General features: G+C 43.2%; 1 protein-coding gene across 2 annotated transcripts in view; it reads right to left on the bottom strand.

Moving 5' to 3' along the window:
* Nucleotides 1–24,578, bottom strand: part of otofa (otoferlin a) — a 480,240-nt gene that overhangs the window by 375,717 nt on the left and 79,945 nt on the right. For both annotated transcript variants that reach the window (XM_041188008.1, XM_041188007.1), the window contains exon 3: nt 5,747–5,835. In XM_041188008.1, coding sequence (XP_041043942.1) covers nt 5,747–5,835 — 89 coding nt within the window. The remainder of the gene's footprint in view (nt 1–5,746; nt 5,836–24,578) is intronic.

Here is a 24,578-nt window from a genome sequence, read left to right as displayed (position 1 = left end):
ACCAGCTCATTTCTGGGGTATCCCCCAGATACACTGCCCTGGAACCCGGAAGTTATGGGCCATACATGTGTCTAATGAGGATGCTGTTGATTTGCTTGATGAACCATGTTAGTAAATCGGTGCATGGGAAGCTTTCACTCTTCTTTCTTGAGTCAGAATTAACAGAAAAAGAGAAGAAAACCCATGACCCATGGCATTCAGATTTTGAAAAATGAACTATACTCTTGGCCTAGAACTGAAAGCAAACAATGGAGGAAATCTGGTCTAACAGGTCTCAGCTAGAGTGAAAAACACCTGCAAACAAGCATGTTTGCCCCCCTGGGAGGGTTTATTATCTTTTTTTCTAATTTTTTGAAAAACGAGTTTGATGAATTATGCAGAGTTTGCTTTGTTATTCTGCACGTTGTCTTGATCTCCACGATATAAAGTGGGTTGTGTGATTTTATTGTAACTGGCCTTGCCTCAAAAATGTTGCCAGAAAGACTGGAGATGGATATAACAGGGTATGTGTGAAAGAACCAGATCCAATTCAGATCACATTGTCATAGAAACCCTAAACTACCAAATCAAGTGCTCGACCCGCTTATTCAATTCCCTGAAGATAAACGGTAACAATGCAAACCTCAAGAATATTCATTTTTAAGGCTTTTCAATAATATTTTCAGGCGTTGACATAAAGACTTAAGCTTTGTACACATTTATAGAAGTTTACTTGTTGGATTTGTTGTCAATGTTCTGCACACCCTAAAGAAAGTGTCCAGATAATAATTGGAACAATTTGTTTAATCGTTCGGAGCAATTCCATGATTAAGTACTCCCTATGGTGTGCATTCCTTGCAGGGAGCAAAGCTTGGAAAATCTTAAGCATGCAGTCCATGATTTTCTGGCCATTAATAATAATGGAAAGAATTGTACCGACTACAGGTCTAAAACTTTCATGAGATACAGGATTCAAATGGGATGGTAGGGACACCTATCCTGGTGCATTGACTAATAGTTCTTTGAGTTGTGATTATTGTCATTGCCTAGGTTCTGGTGAACAGGCACTGTTGATTTATTCCCAGATAGGGATGTGTCCATTGCCTTCTCTTGACAGGTTGTTTGGATCTTGGGTAGAAGCTTGTATCAAGTGTGCCGCAGATAATGTATCCCAGAATACATGTTACTGCCTCCATTCCAGGCAGACCCTAAGGATTACTTGCCCTGGTCAGGATATGTTGCATTGATTGTTCTGTTGCTCAACTGGTTCCAAATTCGTTACTGAGCCTTATTATCACTCATTTAGATAGTTTGAATGCCATGCCAAACAAAATGTAGAGGGGTACATTGGAAATGGAGAAAATTCCTTACACGTAGACAGTGTGCAATCCTGATCTTCTGCTAACCCTTCCTGGTATGCAATCTATATCACCATGTTCAAGTACCGAATTAATTACAGTATGGAAGAGGTCATGGCATAAAGAATGCTTTCAATTTAGTGAACCTTTGGGGCCTTGAACAACTTGGGGTAGGATTTTCCATGATCCCTGTCATTTGTAGGGGCTCCATATTCTGTGCAGCATACGGGAGGATATATTCAGTTTATCGACTTATCTCATATTCTTCTTGCACAGAGTTATCATTTTCAAAATGAATACTTTGCAGGATATTATTTTGAAAAACTGTGTCCTTTATACTGAGAGCTATTTTTCAAAAACATACATGAATAGATAGCCCACGTTATATGCTAATAGTAAATCCCATTCATGAATAGACACCCCACGTTATATGCTAATGGTAAATCCCATTCAAGCACCTCTAGATTAATTGTCTTAAGGGAGTAACATTTCCTACCTGTCTTTTTGCATAACTCAGCTAAGCCTCCATTGATATTGGCTCCAACTCTAAACAAACATTCATGATGAAGATTGAGGAGAGATTAATCACTCATTTTTCCCTTTCCACTTGCAAATGAAAATACTGAGACAAATTCTATTTGTTTTAGTTTTACATATCTATGGAGAAGAATTTTGCATATGACCAATTGGATATATTGCTTTGATTCATTAAAGATTCTCTGGCCTTGAAAAATCTGCCAAAGAGGCACACGTTAGAATATGTCACTACCCTGCCTTAAGATAGGGATTCCAATTGGCTTGTTTGGAGCTGTGCCTATTCTAACGTTGTCAGCGGTGTTAGAGAAAGAACAGGCCTAGATTTGGGGGATGGTGGCTGGTAGCATGGAGGAGGGGGGAATTGGAAGTCTCTATAACGGGAATCTCCACTTTCCTGTCCCTCAGCGGTACCCTGAGTAGAGATGGCAGTATTACTCCAGGGCATGTCATGTCACTAAATGGCAGAAGTGAGGCCCATCAGGCCAGGTTAGTGGCTTGACTAATGTGTTAATTCCAATTCATAGGCATGTTATTTGCTAATTGTAAAACTATTTAACCTAACTATTAGGTTAAAATGGCATATTCAATATTGGTAAAAATGCATTGTTGTTCACTCTAAATAGACCAATATGGTTATTAAAATAATAGGCAAAGCTATTTCATATAATGCATTAGTTATTAGTATCGCAAAGCCTATTTCTAATCCATTAGCATAAAGAAAACATGGGACTGAATGCAATGCTGGTGTTACTCACTGGTAAAATCAATGAAGAGTCGTTCTGGGTGGGATGTTCTCCCAACCTCTACAGTTTTCAATTTTTTCGTTCAGCAAATTAGATTAAAATGATCCCTACTGTGTCATGCATACAGATTGTGGTCCATCATTCTTCTCAAACACTGCAGGTTGTGATGAATAATCCTAATACCCTGCAATTTATTCAATTTTCTATTCTCTTGTTACAATAAATGCTTAAAAGATGACACATGAAAACAGCTGAAATCATCTCAATTATATAAAGTCCAGCACATCCTATATCCTCCCTGTGATAGAACTTAGATATTTTATTAGCCAAATGAACACAAATCCAAAGGGTACTCTAGGAGAAGCCCTAAAAAAAAATCTTAGTCTCAGGCATTCATCTCAAAAAATATGCTCAAGCAGGCAAATAGTTGGTGTGCAAGCTTTTTCCTCCAAGGAAGTTGGGATGTGGGATTGTTTAACTAAATGCCATGTTGGATACTCTCTCAGAGCTACCCAATCAAAAAAGGTTATGTTTTCATTGCAATTCGAGAAGGACACACCAAGGCGATGGACATCCAGGATTCCCTGATTACATATAAATTGTGCTAGAATCAGCAAGCCTCACCTGGTTTATAGCCTGCATGGGATAAGATCCTCACAGCCCTATGGGATATTTATCCGGATTAACGCTGCTACATAATTGCAAATTGTTGTTGCCCAACCCATTGCTTAATTGAGAGAAATAGGTGGTATGATATGTGGAATGACGTAGATAGAGATAATTTAACTTCAGAACTGAAGGATTCAGTGTTAGAGGATACAGTTTTAAGGTGATTGACATAAGAATTAGCAGTGACACAATAAAAATCTTTACATGCAACAAGTGATTAGGATTTGGAATGCATTGACTGATAGGGTGAAGGGAACAGATTCAATGGTAACTTTCAAAAGGATTTTGGACAAATACCTGAAGAAGAAAAATTTGCAGGGATATAGGGAAGAATGGGACAAAATGGATTGCTCTTCGAAAGCACAAATGCTGGCTCAATAGGCTGAATGGCCTCCTGTGCTGTATTATTCTATTATTCTAGGACATATAAAGATCTTAACATCAGGAAGTTAGCTATCTCCTTTTATTAATCATAACCTATAAATATTAAGTTACTCATGGTGTGTTTGTTTCACATACGTACTTGAGGGTCAAGTTATCTTAGAACCTTGTTCTGGGGTGTTCCTTCAAATAAATTGCAAGAACGATGGTATAAATTTTACAGCATGCACAAGAATAAAAACACAACTTGTGCCAGGGTGAACAGTTAGAATTGCATTTACGGTGATATCAAGGTTAACCGCAGTGCTAGTAAACTACCCTTGAGAGGAAACACTCTAGCCAGGAACAGGACATCATATTCTAAACCCTGCTGTGCCATTTTCTTCATGGTTATGGATGACAACCTTCTTTGGGAAAGAGTTATAAAAACAGAAAAGCACCATGTGATACTCGTACAATGGTATTGTCCCAGAGTTTAATAAAAATTAATACTGAATGTTATGCAACTACTACAGTTCTCATGTTACTGACATAAGAAAGGGATCTGGCTTCGGTATTTGAAAATCTTGTGTTGCTCTTCCAAATTACAGTCTTGTTAATGAGTAATCTCAGTGCTATCTCTCTGAAGCTGGAGAGGATGAACACTGTAATGGAGAAAGCTTTTCCTGTCATGTTTAAAGGTATGCAAGGCTTTGAACTGCTCAGTGGTAAACTTTCATCTTTAGCACTCCCAGCACAGACTTTGTGTACTCAGGGGAATTTTTTTAGTGCTTTGGCATGTGAAATAAATGAATAGAAAACTCTGGACCCTTTTTCATCAGCGGAAGTCAGATGTAATTATTATTACAATTTTATAAGCTCCCACTGCCTTTGACATCAATGCCGCATTTGACTGAATGTGGCATCACAAAACTGGAGTCAATGGGAATCAGGGGGATATCAATCAGGCTTCATCAATGGCTTTCCCTCCATCATGAGGGGGAATGTTTGCTGATGATTGCACAATGTTCAGCACCATTCGCAACTCCTCAGATACTGAAGCAGTCCATGTCCAAATACAGCAAGTCCTGGACAACCTTCAAGCTTGGGTTGATAAGTGATAAGTAACGTTCACGGCACACAAGTGCCAGGCAATGATCATTTCCAACAAGAGAGAGTCTAATCATCTCTCCTGGCATTCAATAGCATTACCATCACTGAATCCCCCACGATAAACATCCTGAGGATTACCATCGACAAGAAACTGAGCGGGACCAGCCAAATAAATACTCTGGCTACACGACCAGGTCAGAAGCTGGGAATTCTTCAGTAACTCAACTCTTGACTTCCCAAAGCCTGTGCGCCATCTACAAGGCTCAAGTCAGGAGTGTGATGGAATACTCTTAACTGGTCTGGCTGAGTGCAGCTCCTACAACGCTAAAGAAGCCCATCCACCACATTAAACATTCACGCCCTCCACCATTGACACGCAGTAGTAACAGTGTGTATCACTTATAAGATGCACTGCAGCAACTCATCAAGCCTCCTTTGACAGCACCTTCCAAACCCATGATCTCTGCGCCTAGAAGGACAAGGGCAACAGATGCATGGGAACACTATCACTGCAAGTTCATCTCCAAACCACACAACATCCTGACTTGGAACTCCATCACTGTTCCTTCACTGTCGCTGGGTCAAAATCACAGAACTCCCTTCCTAACAGCACTGTGGGTGTACCTACACCACAGGGACTGCTGTACTTCTCAAGGACAATGAGGGATGGGTCACAAATGCTGGCTTAGCCAGTGATGTCCACATTCCATGAAATAATAAAAAAAAACTTGAATGTATGTTTCTATAATCTAATGTTTCTATAGACCTAAAATCAATAATTACCATTATGCTTTCTAAGTGTATAAATGGAAGTGCTGATGAAACATTGAACACATTCTGTAAACGTTTTATGTCATGAGCAAACATGCTTGATAATCCAGCCTACTGATTGCCTGACAATCGATTTGCACTGAATGAAAGCAAAAGTGGTCCAAATAATGTCAAGCCCTGTGAATTAATGTGGGTTAATAGAATGCACTGCCTCACCTATTTGTAAAGACTTTGCTGTAGTTGTAAACTTGAATCTCCAGCATCTCATTTCCATCAATGTTACTGGCAACAGGCCATCGGAAAGTCTGTAAATGAAACAAGAAGGGATTAAAATCAGTATGGCTTGTCAGAATATTTCCATTAACTTGGGTATGAAAGGAAAATAATGAACATTAGATTTTGGATAATTAAAACCCAACATCTTGATTAACTGAGGACACACGATCAACGCCCAATCTGTCTCAGTTCCAAAATGCTATAAAAATGCAGCCAGGATGAAAAAAGAGAAGATAAATTGGAAAGTTACCCACTCACTTTTTATAGCTAACTCTAATTAATATAAAAACAGAGTTACCTGGAAAAACTCAGCAGGTCTGGCAGCATCAGCGGAGAAGAAAAGAGTTGACGTTTCGAGTCCTCATGACCCTTCGACAGAACTAGGCGAATCCCAGGAAGGGGTGAAATATAAGCTGGTTTAAGGTGGTGGGGGGGGTGGGGTTGGGTGGGGGGAGAGAAGTGGAGGGGGTGGGGTGGTTGTAGGCAAAAGCAGTGTTAGAAGCATATCATCAAAAGATGTCACAGACAGCAGAACAAAAGAACACATAGGTGTCAAAGTTGGTGATGTTATCTAAATGAATGTGCTAATTAAGAATGGATAGTAGGGCACTCAAGGTATAGCTCTAGTGGGGGTGGGGGGAGCATAAAAGATTTTAAAATATTTTAAAATAATGGAAATAGGTGGGAAAAAGAAAAATCTATATAATTTATTGGAAAAAAACAAAAGGAAGGGGGAAGAAACAGAAAGGGGGTGGGGATGGAGGGGGGAGGTCAAGACCTAAAGTTGTTGAATTCAATATTCAGTCCGGAAGGCTGTAAAGTGCCTAGTTGGAAGATGAGGTGTTGTTCCTCCAGTTTGCATTGGGCTTCAATGGAACAATGCAGCAAGCCAAGGACAGACATGTGGGCAAGAGAGCAGGGTGGAGTGTTGAAATGGCAAGCGACAGGGAGGTTTGGGTCATTCTTGCGGACAGGAATGACCCAAACCTCCCTGTCGCTTGCCATTTCAACACTCCACCCTGCTCTCTTGCCCACATGTCTGTCCTTGGCTTGCTGTATTGTTCCAGTGAAGCCCAACGCAAACTGAAGGAACAACACCTCATCTTCCAACTAGGCACTTTACAGCCTTCCGGACTGAATATTGAATTCAACAACTTTAGGTCTTGACCTCCCCCCTCCATCCCCACCCCCTTTCTGTTTCTTCCCCCTTCCTTTTGTTTTTTTCCAATAAATTATATAGATTTTTCTTTTTCCCACCTATTTCCATTATTTTAAAATATTTTAAAATCTTTTATGCTCCCCCCACCCCCACTAGAGCTATACCTAGAGTGTCCTACCATCCATTCTTAATTAGCACATTCGTTTAGATAATATCACCAACTTCGACACCTATGTGTTCTTTTGTTCTGCTGTCTGTGACATCTTTTGATGATCTGCTTCTATCACTGCTTTTGCCTACAACCACACCACCCCCCTCCACTTCTCTCCCCCCACCCAACCCCACCCCCCCCCACCACCTTAAACCAGCTTATATTTCACCGCTTTCTGGGATTCGCCTAGTTCTGTCGAAGGGTCATGAGGACTTGAAACGTCAACTCTTTTCTTCTCCGCCGATGCTGCCAGACCTGCTGAGTTTTTCCAAGTAATTCTGTTTTTGTTTTGGATTTCCAGCATCCGCAGTTTTTTTGTTTTTTGTTTTTATCTAATTAATATACCTCTGCCAATTTTAATTTTCATTCTGTGTTCACTTTGAATCTCTCAACACACTATTTCAAGTCTACATCCATCTACAAGGAACTCTGAAGAAGAGTCATACGGGCTCAAAACATTAATTCTGTTTCTCTCTCCACAGATGCTGCCGGACCTACATTTTCTGCATTTTCTATTTCTATTTCAGGTTTCCAGCATCTGCAGTATTTTGCTTTCACATCCACATTATATTTTCTCTACAGCTGCTGCCTGACCTGCCGATCCAGAATTTTCTGTTTTTATTACAAATAGGCTGGATCACTTGAATAATGCAAGTGAGCAAGTGTAAGTTATAAGTCAAGAAATGGCACAGTGTTGTGCATCTGCCAATCTTTGGCAGGATCTTCTTGGCCCCACAAAGGGGGTTAGAAGGCGGGATTGGGAGAAGGCTTCACGTTGGTGTGTTGGGACTGCTACCTGATGCTACCTGCTTCCGAGAAATCTTGCTGGAAGCAGAGTCAGTGAGGCTGAAGCTACCTGCCCAGCAGCGGTGGTGAGCCCATGAGGCCGACTAAGTGGCTAATTGGGGGCACGGTTATGGTGCAGCTGGCATCATTGCGGAAGTGGTCAGGCCCCCCAATCGGGCTGGAGCCCTGCAGGTCAATGGAGGTGTCCTCCCAACAGCAGGATGGTGGGCTTCATAATCCCCCCAGCATGGAATCACTGGGTTGAGAGGGCCACAGCCACCATTACAAGCCACTCTACGGAGGGGATCCCTACCTTGATGGTCTGACTATTTACATTTTTAGAATGTCTCAGAGAGCGCCACTATTTTGAGGTGCCTTCGCATTCACCTGCCTACTTCTGCAGCACCCATCTCTCCAAATATGGCTGCTGACTCTATAGAGCTTTGAGCCCTTTGGTTGGGCCTCCTGCTTGAGATCCTCCCCGTGATCCTTAAATGGATGGCAAATGCAGAAGCAGCCACTTAATCGGCCACCTCCAGTAAAACCTGGATGCCAAATGGCATCCTGACACCATCGTGGTGGAGCATGCATTTGTAATCTGTAATGAGAGGGATTAATTAAAAACCTCATAGTAAGGATCCTTGAGGCAGGAGTGATCATAACGTGTTAAAAAATTCCATATTCAGCTTGAGGGTGAGAAATGTGGGTCAATAATTTAAATAAAGGTATTTGCAAAGGCATGTAATCAAAATTGGCTGAAGTGGACTGGCTAAACTGGTTAAAAGGTAAGATGGTAGATAAGCAGTGGCAAACATTTAAGTAGACGTTTCATAACCCTCAACATAGATATATTCCATCGAGGAAGAAAGACTCCAGGAGAAGGATGCACCATCTGTGGCTAACTAAGGAATTAAGGATGGTATCACATTGAAAGCAAAGGCATACAATGCTGTGAAGATTAGTGGTAGAAACTAGCAGAGGATGACTAAAAACTAATAAAGAGGGAGAAATTGGAGTATGAGATAAAACTGGCAAGAAATATAATAACAGACAGTAAAAGCTTCTATAAGTGTATATAGGGAAAGAGGAGCCAAAAGGATCAATGGTCCCTTCCAGTGTGAGACTGGGAAATTACTAATGGGAAACAAGGAAATGACAGAGGCTTTGAACAAATATTTTGAGTTTGTTTTCACGATAGAAGACACAAAATCTAGCCCTGGAATAATAGAAAATCTCGAGGCAAAAAGGAGGGAGGAGGGAGGAACGTAAAACAATCACGATCACTAGAGAAAAAAATAATGAGAATACCAATGGAGCTCAAAGTTGACAATATCCCTGGACCTGATGGCCTGCATCGGAGGGCAGAATTTTCAGCTCGGTGGGAAGGAGTGGTTGGCGGGTCTGGGATTGGCCGGGGAATGGACCGCCAACCACAAATCGGCACTCAACCGCGATTTCACACCAGCAGGCCTGTTCACAGCCAGCCAGCATGAAGCGCGTGCTGAAAGGCTTAATACTGCCAGAGTTGGGGGGGGGGGTGGTGGGGGGTGGTGGGGGGTGAGTGGGAGGAGGGGGGGTGGGGCTGACATAAGCACAGTGCGGGCAAGTGTGGAATGAAAGCTCCCTGAAGGCAGAGAGTTGCCTCAGGGAGCCTAAGAATTTAAAAGCAATGGAGAAAGATTTTAAAATCCGGAAAAAAAACTGCATAAACGTCAGAATCGGTCACCTGAACATATAAATGATGAAAATTCTGTCCATACGTTTTTATTTTTTAAAAAATTTAATCACAGGAACCTCATCCTGCCCTTGGATGGAGGTTTCATCAAAAATGCAAATCCACCCGGAAGATTTGCCCGTCCGCCAACCATAAGGTCGGCCGGACCACGAAAAATCCGGGACAGTTGGAACTTTAATGGGCTTAACTGCCCTCTTAAATGTCGTGCGGGACTCTTGCCCGAAGTCATCACGTGCTATTTTACGCTTGAGCAGGTTGGGCGTTCGTCCGCAGGCCGAGCTGAAAATCCTGCACCAAGGGTCTTAAAAGAAGCGGCGGCAGGGATCATGGTTGCATTGACTGTCATTTTCCAAAATCCTCTAGACTCTGGAAAGGTCCCGACGAATTGGAAAACTACAAATGGAATGCCTCTGTTCAAGAAAGAGACAAAAAGAGCAAGAAACTATAGGCCAGTTAGCCTAATGTCTGTCACTGGGAAAACGCTAGAACACATTATTGAAGAGATAGTAACATGGCATTTAGAAAATCATAATACAACCAGGCAGAGTCAATGCGGTTTTGTGAAAGGGAAATTGTGTTTGATAAATTTATCAGAGTTCATTGGTGGTTTAACAAATGGGGGATAAAGGGAAGCCAGTCGATGTAGTGTATTTGGATTTCCAAAGGGCATTCAGTATGGTGCCACATAAAAGGCTATTGCACAAGATAAGGGCTCATAGTGCTGGGGTTGGTTAGTCAAGGAAAAAGTGGGACCTATCAGAGATGAAGATGGAAACTTGTGTGTAGACGCAGACGCTGGGGGAAGGGTTTTGAATGAATATTTTGTCTCCGTGTTTACAAAGGAAAGGGAGGATGTAGATATAGTAGTCCAGGAGAAACACTGCGAGACATTGGACGGGATAGTCAAAAAGACAGGGGAAGTACTCGAAGGGTTGAAATCCTTGAAAGTTGATAAGTTACCAGGGCCAGATAGATTGTTTCAGAGGCTGCTGAAGGAAATCAGGGAGGAGATAGCAGATGCTCTGAGGATGATTTTCCAATCTTCACTAGATACAGGGGAGGTACCGGAGGACTGGAGAAATGCAAACGTGGTTCCATTGTTTAAAATGGGATCAAAGGAAATGCCAAACAATTATAGGCCATATAGGCCAGTTAGTCTTACGTCGGTGGTGAGCAGATTAGTAGAATCAATCCTGAGAGATAGGATTAACTGTAATGTGGAAAGGCATGGACTAGTCAGGGATGGTCAGCATGGATTTGTTAAAGGAAGGTCTTGCCTCACAAATTTGATTGAATTCTTTGAGGAAGTGACAAGAAGGGTTGATGAAGATAGTGCAGTGGATGTTGTGTACATGGATTTTAGCAAGGCATTTGACAAGGTCCCACATGGCAAATTGGTCAGGAAAGTAAAAGCCATGGGATTCAGGGTAATGAGGCAAACTGGATAAAAGGTTGGCTTTGTAACAGGAAACAAAGGGTAATGGTTGATGGATGCCCTTGCGAATGAAGAGTTGTCTTAAGCAGTGTTCCACAGGGCTCAGTGTTGGGACCCTTGCTGTTTGTGTTATATATTAACGATTTGGACGTGAACGTGGGGGCCACGATTGGGAAATTTGCAGATGACACAAAGATTGGCCGAGTAGCGGATAGTGTAGAGGATAGCCATAATCTCCAAAACGATATAGATGGGTTGCTGGCTGGAGTGGGCGGTAACATGGCAGATGGATTTTAACATAGAGAAGTGTGAGGTCATTCATTTAGGGAGGTCAAACAGTTACAGGGATTACACAATAAATGGAAATACACTAAGAGGAGTAGGTGAAGTGAGAGATCTTGGCGTACAAGTACACAGGTCCCTGAAGGCAGCTGTTCAAGTAGACAAGGTTGTAAAGAAGGCATCTGGAATGCTTTCCTTCATTGGCAGAGATATAGAATATAAAAATAAGGATATAATGTTGGAATTGTATAAAACACTGGTGAGGCCATAACTGGAGTATTGTGTGCAGTTCTGGTCACCACATCACAGGAAGGACGTAATTGCTCTGGAGAGAGTGCAGAGGAGGTTTACAAGAATGTTGCCAGGGATAGAAAAGTGTAGCTACGAGGAGAGATTGGATAAGTTGGGGTTATTTTCCTTGAAACAAAGAAGCCGAGAGGTGACTTGATTGAGGTGTACAAAATTATGAGGGGAATACATAGAGTGGACAGGGTAAAATTGTTTCCCTTGGTGGAGAATTCTAGAACCAGGGGACATAGATTCAGGAAAAGTGGCAGAAGGTGTAGGGGGGACATGAGGAAGAACTTTTTTTTTGCAGAGGGTAGTGGCTGTCTGGAATTCGCTGCCCAAGTTGGTGGTAGAGGCAGAAACTTTAAACTCTTTTAAAAAGTACCTGGATCTGCACCTTAAGTGCTGTAAGCTGCAGGGCTATGGGCCGGGTGCAGGAAGGTGGGATTAGAAAGGGCACTTGGGTGTCCTTGGGCTGGCATGGATAAGATGGGCTGAATGGCCTCCTTCTGTGCTGTAACATTTTTACGGTTCTATGGTTCTATGGGTTGTTATATTAGCATGTATAGCGGAACGGCTAATGAACAGGCAACAGGGATTCAGGGTAAATGGGTCATTTTCAGGATGGCAAACTCTATTTCGGGGAGTGTTACAGGGATCAGTGCAGGGGTGCCTCAACTATTTATGATCTATATTAATGACTTGGATGGAGGGACCAACTTTAGTGTAGCCACTTTTGCAGATGATACAAAGATAGGTAGGAAAGCAAGTTGTGAGGAGGATCAAAGGGATATAGATAGGTTAAGTGAGCGGGTAAAAATTTTTCAGATGGTGTATGAGATGGAAAAATGTGAGGTTGTCCATTATGGAAGGAAGAATAGAAAAGCAAAATATTAAATGGGGAGTGACTTCAGAATGCTGCAGTGCAAAGTGATCTTGGTGTCTTTATAAATGAATCACAGGAAGTTAGCTTGCAGGTAATGTAAGCAATTCAGAAAGCAAACAGAATATTGGCCTTTCTTGCAAGGTCTGGTGTGTAAAAGTAGGGGATTTTATTTATTCATGGGATGCGGACCAGCATTTATTGTCCATCCCTAATTGCCCTTGTTCAAAGGTCTTTTAGGAGTCAACCACATTGTTGTGAGTCTGGAGTCACTTGTAGGCCAGGCCAGGTAAGGTCATGGTTATCATTAGACTTTTTAATTCCAGATTTTTATTGAATTCAAATTTCACCATCAGATGTGGTGGGATTCAAACCCAGCTCCCCAGAACTTTCCCCTGGGACTCTGGGATACTAGTCTCATTATAATACCCCAAGCCACTGCCCCCCCGCCTCATTGGTACGATTACACCTAGAATACTCTGTCTAGTTTTGGTCGTCCCCACATTTGTCACACATGGGCTGTCCTGGAAGGGTCAGTGGTGTGTGAATGATTCCTACAGCTAACCTCCTGATGTTACGGAAAGTGGGACTTGTTGGATGACTCTGTCCACTAGAATTCCTGCCTCTGCTGCTGCCAGGGTCCTGTAACAGGACAGATAGAACCTAGCTATGTTTAAAAGGTTGGTTCTCTGACAGCAAGCTGATGCAAAGATGTCACTTTCCTTCTTTCTTTGGATGAATCTGCTACGATTCTTCTCTTCAAGTCCAATAGGTGCCCCAGTTGTGCTTGTATTGGTTTGGGTGCCACTGACTTTATATAAACTCAGAGATTCCATTGGGTTCAGATCATAAGATCATAATAAATAGGAGCAGGAGTAGGCCATTTGGCCCATCGAGCCTGCTCCGTGATTCAATAGGATCACGGCTGAGCTGATTGTCGTCTTGACTCAACTTTCTTGCCTGCCCCAAGATGATACTTCATGATATCTTCCTGCTTTTGGCCTCTGCACATATTCTGTTTCTCCCCCAACAGACTAGCTCTTATCCTTTACTCCATCTGTTCCACCAGCCATTATACTCCTTCCCTCTGAAACTTCCTGCTCTCCCAGCTCTCCCGCAGCTTTCAAAAGACCTCCTCAAAGCCTCCTTCTTCAATTGTGCCTTTGGCTCTTCATTCTAGTTTCTGCTTTGCTTCCCTGTAGCCTTTCCTCCTTGTAAAGAACATTCAGGTGAGGTGTCATATTACACTGGGGCTCACATGACCGGCGCATCCATTCAGCCAAAGGTTACATTCACGCGTAGGACAGGGATTTTCTCTCGTTGGGTAGGCGTGCACCTGACCCGCTCGAGAGTAAAATAGCATGCGATGACGTCGGGCGAGTGTTCTGATGTCATCGCACGCTCTCGCGATATTTCACTCAGCAGGCGAGCATGAGAGGCAGGAGCGCGCTTGCCGACAATTAAGGCCCTTGGTCAATTCATTAAATCGGATTTTTCGCTGGCCGTCCGGTTGTTCAGTTGGCTGGCGGGCGAAGTGGCCAAGCGGCCTGTGGATTTTTTAATGGAACCTCATCCGCGGGCAGGATGAGGTTTCCAACAGGAATTAAAAATTAAAAAAAAAAATGTTTAAATCTCGTTTATAATGCGTCCCTGTTCATGTGACAGAGTCGCAGGAGGGGACATGTTTTTAACATTCGTAAGTTTTTTTAAATTATAAATTTTAAAAATCTTCAGCTCCCTGAGGCAGCTCTGGTGTGCCTCAGGGAGTTCTTGTTTGCGTGCGCAAAATTCTGCGTTCGGTCTCCCCCCTCCCCCGGCCCCCAACCCTGGCATCGCTTAGCGTCGTAGCACGAGTTCCGTGTTGGCTGGCTGTTAATTGGCCTGCAGCGTTAAACTGACTTCAGGGCCCGATCACCGGCGGAGATCAGTTTTGCAACTGGTCCTGGGCCCTCCCCCTGTGCCCGCCCGACGAGGTCAAAGTTCAACCCATAGATTTCAATTCGCGACAAGGAAATTGTCAATATCCGTATTGGAGTAAATTTCATGTAGATACATAAAAAGGAGGTGGCTGTTCATCTACCTATTGAACTAATTTCTCCGCGAAAACTAATAGCAGCATGTCATTTCCTCTTGAATGATGCCAATGTTCTTTTGTGCCCCAGTACTTGTCCAGTCTGTGCCATCTGCCTTGGGCACTGAAATATATGTAATTCTGCATCTGATCTGCTTTATAGGTTTTGTCTTTAAAATGTTCTGAAGTCCAAAGCTCTGCTGTATATTAGTAGAGCTCCTTGCCATCTTTTATTATTATACAAAATTGCCCCCACCAGGCCAACCTTAATCAATCTGCCTTTGCACTAGTGTTGACAGCATTCCCTGAGTTAAAAGCATTAAACAGCACTTAAGGAGATATTTATGTTAAGTTAAATAGCATGGAAAAAATATTGAATGCTATCTTATCATTTCAGACCGCTAAGTGTTGATTATCTATCCTGAAATAATGCAACAGAAATAATGAAAACAAATGCAGCAGGCTTACATTCTGAAACATGATTTGGTATTAATTGATTTAACTCGGATAAACCTTTCCAACTATGAACCAGAAATTCTTGGATTCAAGTCAATTTCCATTGAATTTTAATCCATGCAATACTGGTCTCATCAAGCACTGCTTCTAGGATGAGAAGCTAAACCAGGGCTCTGTCCATCCAGTTTGGGTTAGCGGCAGAGATATGGGGTGGATTTTCAATCATCTGTGGGGATGAGGTCAGGTGTAGGCATACTTTGAAGACAGCGCACTCCGATATCATGTCAATCTTCTGCTGCCTCTGTGATGCAGTGCAAAGGGAGGACAGTAGGGGTGTTGGATTTAGGGTGGGGGTGGTGGTGGTGGCTGTAGTATAAGGGGTTAACAGATGGCAAATGTTAATGTATGATGTAGATAATGATGTACTACTGACATCAGCCACTCATATGCCAGGCTTTCGAGAGGTTGAAATCATGCTGACGAGCAGCTAGCCTATTCTGTAAGCTGTTTATATGTGGTACTAATAAACAAGTGATAAGCAAATAGGAGAGTATGTCTACAGAACCAAGTGCCATACCTAGAGCCCAAGGTAGAAGGACCCAATCTAAGAGCAGGGACTAACTAATGCACTCTCAGGCCAGGAGCGTTTGCCGTTGCACAGAGTGTAAGATGGGCCGTGATGACACTGGGCATCGTTTATGACGTCACCGCGTCGGTTTGCGATAATACCGGACGCGGGCAGGTCAAAAAGTTGGGAACCCACTCATGTTATCGAAATGGAAATGGAGAAGGCAATTAAGGTCATTAATCAGCCAACACACAGACCAGAGTCTCAGCGTTGCAGCTGACACTTCATTGACTGCAGGGACTGCTCATGTGAATGAGCAGAGGAATCTTTTGGAGATTATTTCATCAGGAGGACTCTCCTCTCTTTCAGAGAGCTCTTTTGATTGTTTTTTTTTCCCTGTCCATTACCCAGGAGTGGAAAGTCTTTGAAACAGATGGGCATTGTGGTCTCATTTAGAAACACAACCTCCAGTGGGGAGGAGAGAAGGTTAGAAGGAGGAGGAGGAGAAGGATAGGGGAAGGAAGGGAACACAGGGAGGCTCAGGATACTGTGATTTTGCAAGGAGAGGATAGAGCAGTGCCAGGTCCCATGGGTCGGAAGGAACCTAGACACCCTCATTGGAGGCATAGATGATCTTGTGCTGTCCTCAAGAGTATACAGACAGAGATTTAGTTACCTGCAACTGAGCAAGACTCAATGCAGGAGAAGACTCAGACTTTCAAGAGCTGCTGTAACATCACTTTGTGAGATGCTCACAGGGGAGATCGCATCCAACTGTGTTAGGGGCCGCCCGATGCTTTTCACATTGAAGATCACAGTGGCACTGAACTCCTTCAGAACAGGCTCATTCCAGGCAGCCTGTGGAGACCTTAGTGTGATAACACAGCCTGCTGCACACTATTGTATCAAGGTGTTCACAGATGCAATGTTCCAAAGGGCTGGGAATTACATCTCTTTCACACAGAATGTCCAGAATCTAAAGGATAGAGCCTATGGATAGCTTATGCTCATGTGTCATAAGGTGGTCCTGCCAATCACTCACTGTATAACTAGACCATTGCTTGGAATGCACAATGGCATGGTTTACAACAGCTGTGTCTTTGTGGTGTTATGACCGATGCAGTTGGTAAAGCGGAGATCTTTAAAAATCCCAGAGGTGAACTTTAAACAACTGTCATAACCTATAATTTTAAGTGTTATGTTTGAAATGCGACTCTAAATTCAGGAATCAGACCACCAGTTCTTGAGGTTTTACATTAAACTAATTGAAACATTTTATTAAGTTACACAGGTTAAACGATATATACACATGGCTACAAATTACTACTATCATAACTGTTAACAAATTCCCAAACTAATCTCCATTAAGGCATCAGCAATCCATAGATTTAACCAAACACCAGGCAAAGCATTTTCACCTTATGAATTCAAAATGAGATTCTTTTCACTTTGGTTCCTGTGGAGACAGTTGGAGGCTTACAGCTACTTTGATATTACACTGCCTCTGCTCTGCACACCTGAAAGCTACTGAAGTTATACCTACCCCCTGATTAAATGCAAATTCTCATTGTATCACCAGCCTTTTTGAACTCCACCTTTTTAACAAGGAAACCCCTTTCATAGTAACAATTTTATCAGTAATATAAACATATTGCTTGGTGGCTGCAAGAAAGGTGTCAGTTTTCACCCCACTTCTTGAATGCTCTATTCAAAAAATGCAAATGCACGCTATCTCTCTTACATCTCAAAACTAATACACATTAAAGCACCCAGACTAGCTGTCTTTAATCCAATTGTGACACACGCACACAGACTAAACCTTTATTTTAAAGGAAAAATATTTTCCAAAATATTATATACATTAATAGTTGCATGACAGTGGAATCATGCTACCTTTGATAACAGGACCTGTAGCACATTGGACCAAGATTACTCACACTGATGCCAGATTCACCCTGGCCGACCTCATGAGGTCGTTGAGCCTTTTGTGGCACTGGGACCAAATCCTTCTCACCATGCCCACACTGTTACCTCTTCGACGACCTCCTCCCCGTGCAGTACGAGTCTGGCTGCGCTTCCTCCTCTTGCCGGCGGTTGGTATGAGCTGGTCGTGTCAATCATAAACTGCACGCAGATGTGGGGGTTGGGGGTGGGGGGGGGGGGGGGGGGGGGGGGGGTGGGTGCACCAAGGGTGGCCTCACTGAATCTAGGGGGAGAATTTCCCGTTCGGCGTGCGAGGGCGGGTCCTCGCAGGCTGATGTGTAAAATGACGTGCGCTGATGTCAGGCGTGCGTCCCGACTTCACCGCGCGTCATCCTGACCTTTCGCTTGGCGGACGCACACCGGAGTCGGCTGCGCACCTGCCGAGTTGTCAAAGGCCTGTTAAGGCCGTTAATAAACTTAATTAAATCAATGGTCAGGGCTGCCCGTCTAACCTTAAGGTCGGCGAGGGGGAGGGGTGGGGGGCAGGCGAAGAGCCCAGGCGGCCTTCACATTTTTCATGAAATCTCATCCACGGGCGGGATGAGGTTTCATGAAGAGTTTATTAATTAAATAAAAAATTTTTATGAAAATTCGTAAACGTGTCCCAGCTCCGTGCCTCAGGGAGATTGCTGCGCTTTATCACATGTGTGAAAGACCGCAGGCCCTGACTACCCCCCTCCCCCACCCCGCCTTCCCCCACCCGCACAGGTATCGCTGAGTGCTACCGGGCAAGCGTCACGCTGGGCGGGCCTTAATTGGTCTGCCCACATAAAACGGCTGCGTACAGCCGATCGCCATCTTGCCCGCCTTGTGCCCGCAGCCAACCAGCCCATCTAACGGGGAGAAAATTCTTCCCTAGGGGTTGGTTTGGTCCTTCTAGAACCCCTCTCCCCCTTGCGCTGATGGTGCAGACATCTCTATGTGAAATAAATGGACAACTCCTCAATGCTAAAAGACCTGCTGATTTCTATCATTTCTGCCACCTATGAAGATTGACATGGTCCAGCATCCATTGGGTGGGATAAAGGACTGTAACTTGCGCTTGCCACTAACTTGCGGCAATAGACGCATTACTGGGCGCGCCCTGATGGTGGGCCTGGAAGTTGGAACACTGCTGCTTTCTGGGTGCGGGGCGCAACCATAATAATATTCAGCCCCAGGTCCAGCAATCTGCATTCCTCCAATTAACTGGCTGGCAAACTTGTTGAAGAGCTTGTGGGTGGGCTGGAAAGGGATAGATTCAAATTACTAAAGATAAGAGCCAGAAGAGCGAACAGCCTGGAGCCTATTAGTGCACAGCTGTTAGAAGCACATTGGGGAGCCGTTACTCATTGTTGCTGTTGATTTAAAGCCTTGAAACTAAAGGGAAAATGAATGGGAAAAAAAATGCCATCATTCGAGCAGAATGGATTAATTACCTGGTAAATGAGGGTTTGGGCTCTTGTCTGGACCCATGAGGCTGCTGGCCCTCTGCTCTCCTGCCTGTTCCATTCCATAAGGCAACAGCAAACCCAGTCATCGCTATTGTCTGCCTTTGAAAATCGCCCTTCAGAGCCAGTTTCTATCTCCAGGCAGCACTGGGCACTACTTGAATGGGTATTGAACATGCCTCCTTCCCAATCAGGGTCTTTGTGTATCAAGCTAGGGTCACGTCAGTGATTCTAATGTGGCACAAGGCCCAGGGCCCGGAATTCATCCAAGTGTCGGGTTTCCAACCCCAGACTGTGAATCCAGTCAATGACGCTAAATGTTGTCAGTAATGAGGCTATCATGACGCTTTGGCTTCCTCGCTCAAGAATAGAAGCAATCTGGTAGTTCCTTTATAGTGCAGCTAATTGTAGAATATAACCAATGCCGGGAAGGATAATTGAGGATTGAGGTAAGACTAGAAATTGAAGGGGTTGTGGCAAGTGTCAAATTTCATTCTGATCAAATTAAACTGCAGTGATGACAACCTATAGCCTTCCAGGTTCTTATGACAAGAAACAATATATGAGGTCCCAGGGAACTCTCCTCGCTCTTGGTGAATGGTGTGAAGAAAACAGTATGCAGTTAAATGCTACTAAATGTAATGCCATGTGAGTAGACTTTGGTAGACTTGAGCACAGGCCCCTTGACATAAAGTTAGGCAATTACACACTGGCTGGGGTGAAAACCTTGAAAATCTTGGGTCTAGACATTCCAACGTAAAGTGGGATGGTGAAGTGGGCAGTATGCATAAAGAAACAATAAATGGATGTTCGTTCTTAGATTCTACATCCCTTCCAGAACTCCCTATCCACGAACTGTTATTGATCTTCACTGTTTACATCCATCCCTTGATCAAATCTGCTGGCTTCACAAACTGCCCAGATCAAAAGAATGTGGAAGTGTGTGCTAAGCTTGAGCTTAGATCCCCAGTATCAGTTGCATGACAATGCCTTTCACGTCATAAACCTTGAAACTCTACAAATAAGAAGAGTTAATATTTGTATCAAGTTCGGCAAATCCCTTACGCAATTTAGCCAGTTTCAGATCTGATGACCACCACCAGCAGGCCCAGAGCAATCAAGGCAACCCAGCGGCTCGACTAAACTCAACCCCGTGAGATGGATGGTTAAGGTCCTCAGCGAAGTACTTCAGCGATGAAGTCTGTGGGCTGAGTTTTTCTCCCATCCGGCAGGAGGGCGCCCGAACTGACCGTGCGTAAAATGGTGCGCGGTGGTGTCGGGCGATCACACGCTCGCGCGATATTTCAGTTGGTGGGTACGCACGGAAGTTGGCGTTGCGCCCGCCAACAATTAAGGCCCTTAATCAGTTAATGGATTCGAGTTTTTCCCTGCCCGTCCAACCGGTCAGTTGGCAGGGCGGCCGGAAAGGCCGAGCGGACTTTGCATTTTTGCCACGGGCGGGATGAGGTTTCACCCTGTTATTAGGAAAAATAAGAACTTTTTTTAACACTCCTGTTTAACATATCCCTGCTCACGTGACAGAGTGACACGAGGGGACGTGTTTACATTATTTTAAATACCTTTGGGCAGAATCTCCACCTCGGCGGGCGGGCACGGGCCCAACCCACTTGAGCGTGAAATGATTGCACGGTGAAGTCGGGCGAGTGTCCCGATGTCAACCCGCAGCCGTGCGATATTTCGGTCAATGGGCATGCGTGGGAGTCAGCAGCCCGCCCACCACCGATTAGAAGATCCGTTGAGGCCATCAAAGTATTAATTAAACTTTTCGCACCCAAATTTACGGCTGGCGGGCACAGGCGAAAAGGCCCAGCCGCCTTTGCGCGTTTTAGGAAACCTCATCCACGGGCGGGATGAGGTTTCCAACAGCAAATGAAAATAAAATAAAAAAATTATACATCTCATTCATCACCTGTCCCTGCTCGTGTGACGGAGTTGCACGAGGAAACATGTTTTTTTACCATTTAGAAATTCTTTATTTTTGTTTCTCAGAACTCTTCATCTCCCCCGAGGCAGCTCTGTGCCTTTCCAGGAGTTTCTCCAGCCTGCGCCTGCCCATGTGCACAAAGCTTCCCGCTTGCCCCCTACCACACAGGCAGCGCTGGGCGCCGCAGCACACGTTTCACGCTGGGTGGGCGTTCATTGGACCGCCAGCGTGAAAACGCGGTCTGGCCCCAATCGCGGGTGCCGGTCGGCTTCCCGGTTGCCCCCACCCCCACCGCCGAGCCCGCCTGACCAGGGCAAAATTCTGCCCTTTATTTTTATTGGTCAAAGTCTTCAGAGTTGCCTCAGGGAGCTTTTACTGCACGCACCCCTTCAGCGCTCGCGCTCCTCCTGTCCCCATCCCGGCAGCGCTAAGCGTTGCAGTGCATTGCTGGGGCCTGATCGTGGGGGATCAGTGGTCGGCTCTGTGACTGCTGTGGGGTCCCTCCCGACCAGCGTAAAATTCCGCCCTATCTGTACTTCAGTGCCTGTAATGTAGGAATGGTGTATTGGTTTGTAACTTTAATATAATTTTAATTCAATATTCCTTCTCTGAATATCTCGTCCACCACTTCCCTGTTATTTGCTGAATTTGTTTGTCTGCTTTTGTTACTACATGATTGTCATATGTTTCCATGATTTTAACCTGATTACTTAGTCTATATATGAATAACTTGATGCAAGTCACACTGCAATTCAGCCTTTGGGCTGCAACATATTTCTTGAATAATATACCACTATTATTATGTACAATGTACAATAATATACCACTATTATTATGTACAATGCTCTTATTCTAAGCATTCGAAATAAGAACGATGCAAATACAACAATTGAATTTATTGTAATAAAGCATTTATAAAAGCATTTGAAGAGAAAATCTGTATTTTATATTGCAATAAAATAGTATGGCGATGTATCCTTTTAATTAGTCAAGGATGTGTTAAAACATAATGCTACATTTCTATGAAGAAACTAATAACAAGACAGACTTGTGTTATTGGATCAGCCAACTTTATATTCATGATTACACAGGATAACTCAACAAATGCAATCCTTCAGTTGAGAGCGTATTGAACAATCTGGGCAATTAGGATATTGTTTTTTAACTACTGAACAACTGTTTACTACTTGTGAACAGCTTTTGATTAGTTACAGGATATGCAGAGAATCCAGTATGATTACTGAGACTTGCAACATTAAAAAGATGATCAAAATATTTTTGCATTTGGTGACAGAATGAGGGAAGTATACATGGCACATATAGCCTGCTTACAGTTACCTTATATAATTCCATTTACAGTGTGAGCTCTTATGCCCCAAATGACCCATTTATGTAGCTATTTTGCACTACAGTTGTTACTCACATAGTGAAAATCTAAGTGCTTTTCAAATGGTTGAGAATAGTCTGCAACAATTGGTTAAGGAAAGAAAACAAAGAGTAATGATGAACGGTTGTTTGCCAGATGAAAGATATACAGCAGTATCCTTTGGGTTCAGTATTAGGATCACTGGTGTATATATTAATGGCCTTGACTTAGTACATAGGGCATCATTTCAGAGATTGCCGATGGCACAAAATGCTGAAATGCAGTAAAGAGAGAGGAAGGTAGTAACAGAATTCAGGAGGACAGTAATAGACCAATGAAATGGACAGATGCAAGCTGGAACAAGAACAGATAATGCTGGAAAAATTCAGCAGGTCTAACAGCAACTGTGGAGAGAGAAACACAGTTAACGTTTCGAGTCCGTATGACTTTTCTTCAGAGCTAAAGAGAAGTAAAAATGTGATGACCTTTATATTGTTTAAGGGGGGGGGTGGTGGTGGAAAAGTGAAGCTGGATGGAAGGCCATTGATAGGTGGGGGCAAAGGAGAGATTGAGAAAGATGCCATGAACAAAAGGATAAGGGGGGTGTTAATGAGAGTGGTAAGGGCTAAAAGGAGGTGCTGATGGTGGCATTAAGGTAAGAAAGCAGAATGTGATAATAGCAGGACAAGGGTAAGCATTCTAGAAAGAACAACATGAACAAGGTCTGTCGAAGGGTCATGAGGACTCGAAACGTCAACTCTTTTCTTCTCCGCCGATGCTGCCAGACCTGCTGAGTTTTTCCAGGTTTTCTGTTTCTGTTTATGTTTTGGATTTCCAGCATCCGCAGTTTTTTGTTTTTATATCATGGTATCACCATACCTATCAAAGAGTGCCATGCGAGATGTGCTGGAAGTGGTCGGCAATGAGGCCTGTTCCATTTTATCTCCAAATTCACAGCCTATATGTTTTGATTAAGTAGTTTCCAATAAAGATGCAAACCGGAATAAAGTAAAATGTTTGATTGCATGCAATAAAATCCAAGTGTAATAATACTATCAACTATAGCGCAATAGCAATCGCATACTTCCCATGACTAATTCACATTGTAATCAAAAACGACCTTTTGAACGCATAGGACCAAATCTTGCTGGATTGAGACATCTTGTGGTGTATGCCGTTGGTTAAATTTCTTTTTCTGCATATTTCAGCTCAAATTGTTTCGCTGGGAGTGTGAAATGCAGCGTGGGAAACAGGTCATTGGGATCCTTAATGAACAGTGAGACCAATAATGGGTCTCGTTAAACAATGAAATTTAAGCATTGAGAAAGAACGGGGGAATAATGGACAAAGAGGGTGAACTGGAGTCAAATCAGGTGCAGAAAGGCAAATATTTTGAGAGAAGTAAAAATTGAATTAAGAGAGAAAAGAAAAAATTCAGAAAGGAAAAGAAAGACAAAACATAAAAATTTAAACTTGATATTTTTTAAAACTCTATCAATAATTTATTACAAACAGGAATGAGACTGAATGCTTTCAATTGTTTCCTTCCTCAGCCAGAAAGTTTGATGGATATTGTATTAACAATTATCATGTTGTTAAAGTCCAGCCCTAACCACATGACCCATATGTTTAATAGGCAATCAATCAATATGCAAATTCGGCAAGCTGCTAATAGTAATGGAAAGGCTAAGGACAAAATTCCATTTGTGTGAAGTGAAGGCCAGAGCATTGTAAATCAACTGACAAGCTCTGGAGATTCACAACTCAAAGCGAATCTCTCAGTCCCCTGAACTTGCTGGCTGATTTGAGCATTAATGGCAGGATGAGTTGTTAGGGTACTGTGATTTTCCAGCAAGCTTCCACCCATTTTAGGCCATATATTAATCAGAAACACAAATATACACAAAGCAAAATGCATTGAAGTTCATAATTTAATCGTCAACTGCAATTTGATCAATTTGCACCGTCTTACTGTAAGTGTCAAGCATAGAGGGTATAGAAAACAACAAATACTTTTAAATAGATTTTCATAAATCGCTGGAAGGAAGGATCAAACTATTTCTATAGTGGCTACCTGAACCACAACACCAGTTTTACACTCCAGCAATGAGTTGAAAATTGCCCCCATTGTCTCTTCCTGACAGAAATGAATAAGAAAACATCAAAGAAAGGCA

The sequence above is a fragment of the Carcharodon carcharias genome, chromosome 5 (genome assembly GCF_017639515.1).
Source record: "Carcharodon carcharias isolate sCarCar2 chromosome 5, sCarCar2.pri, whole genome shotgun sequence".
NCBI classification, from domain to species: Eukaryota; Metazoa; Chordata; class Chondrichthyes; order Lamniformes; family Lamnidae; genus Carcharodon; species Carcharodon carcharias.
The sequence above is the reverse complement of the archived record's forward strand: the minus strand, read 5'-3'. Positions and strand labels throughout refer to the sequence as shown.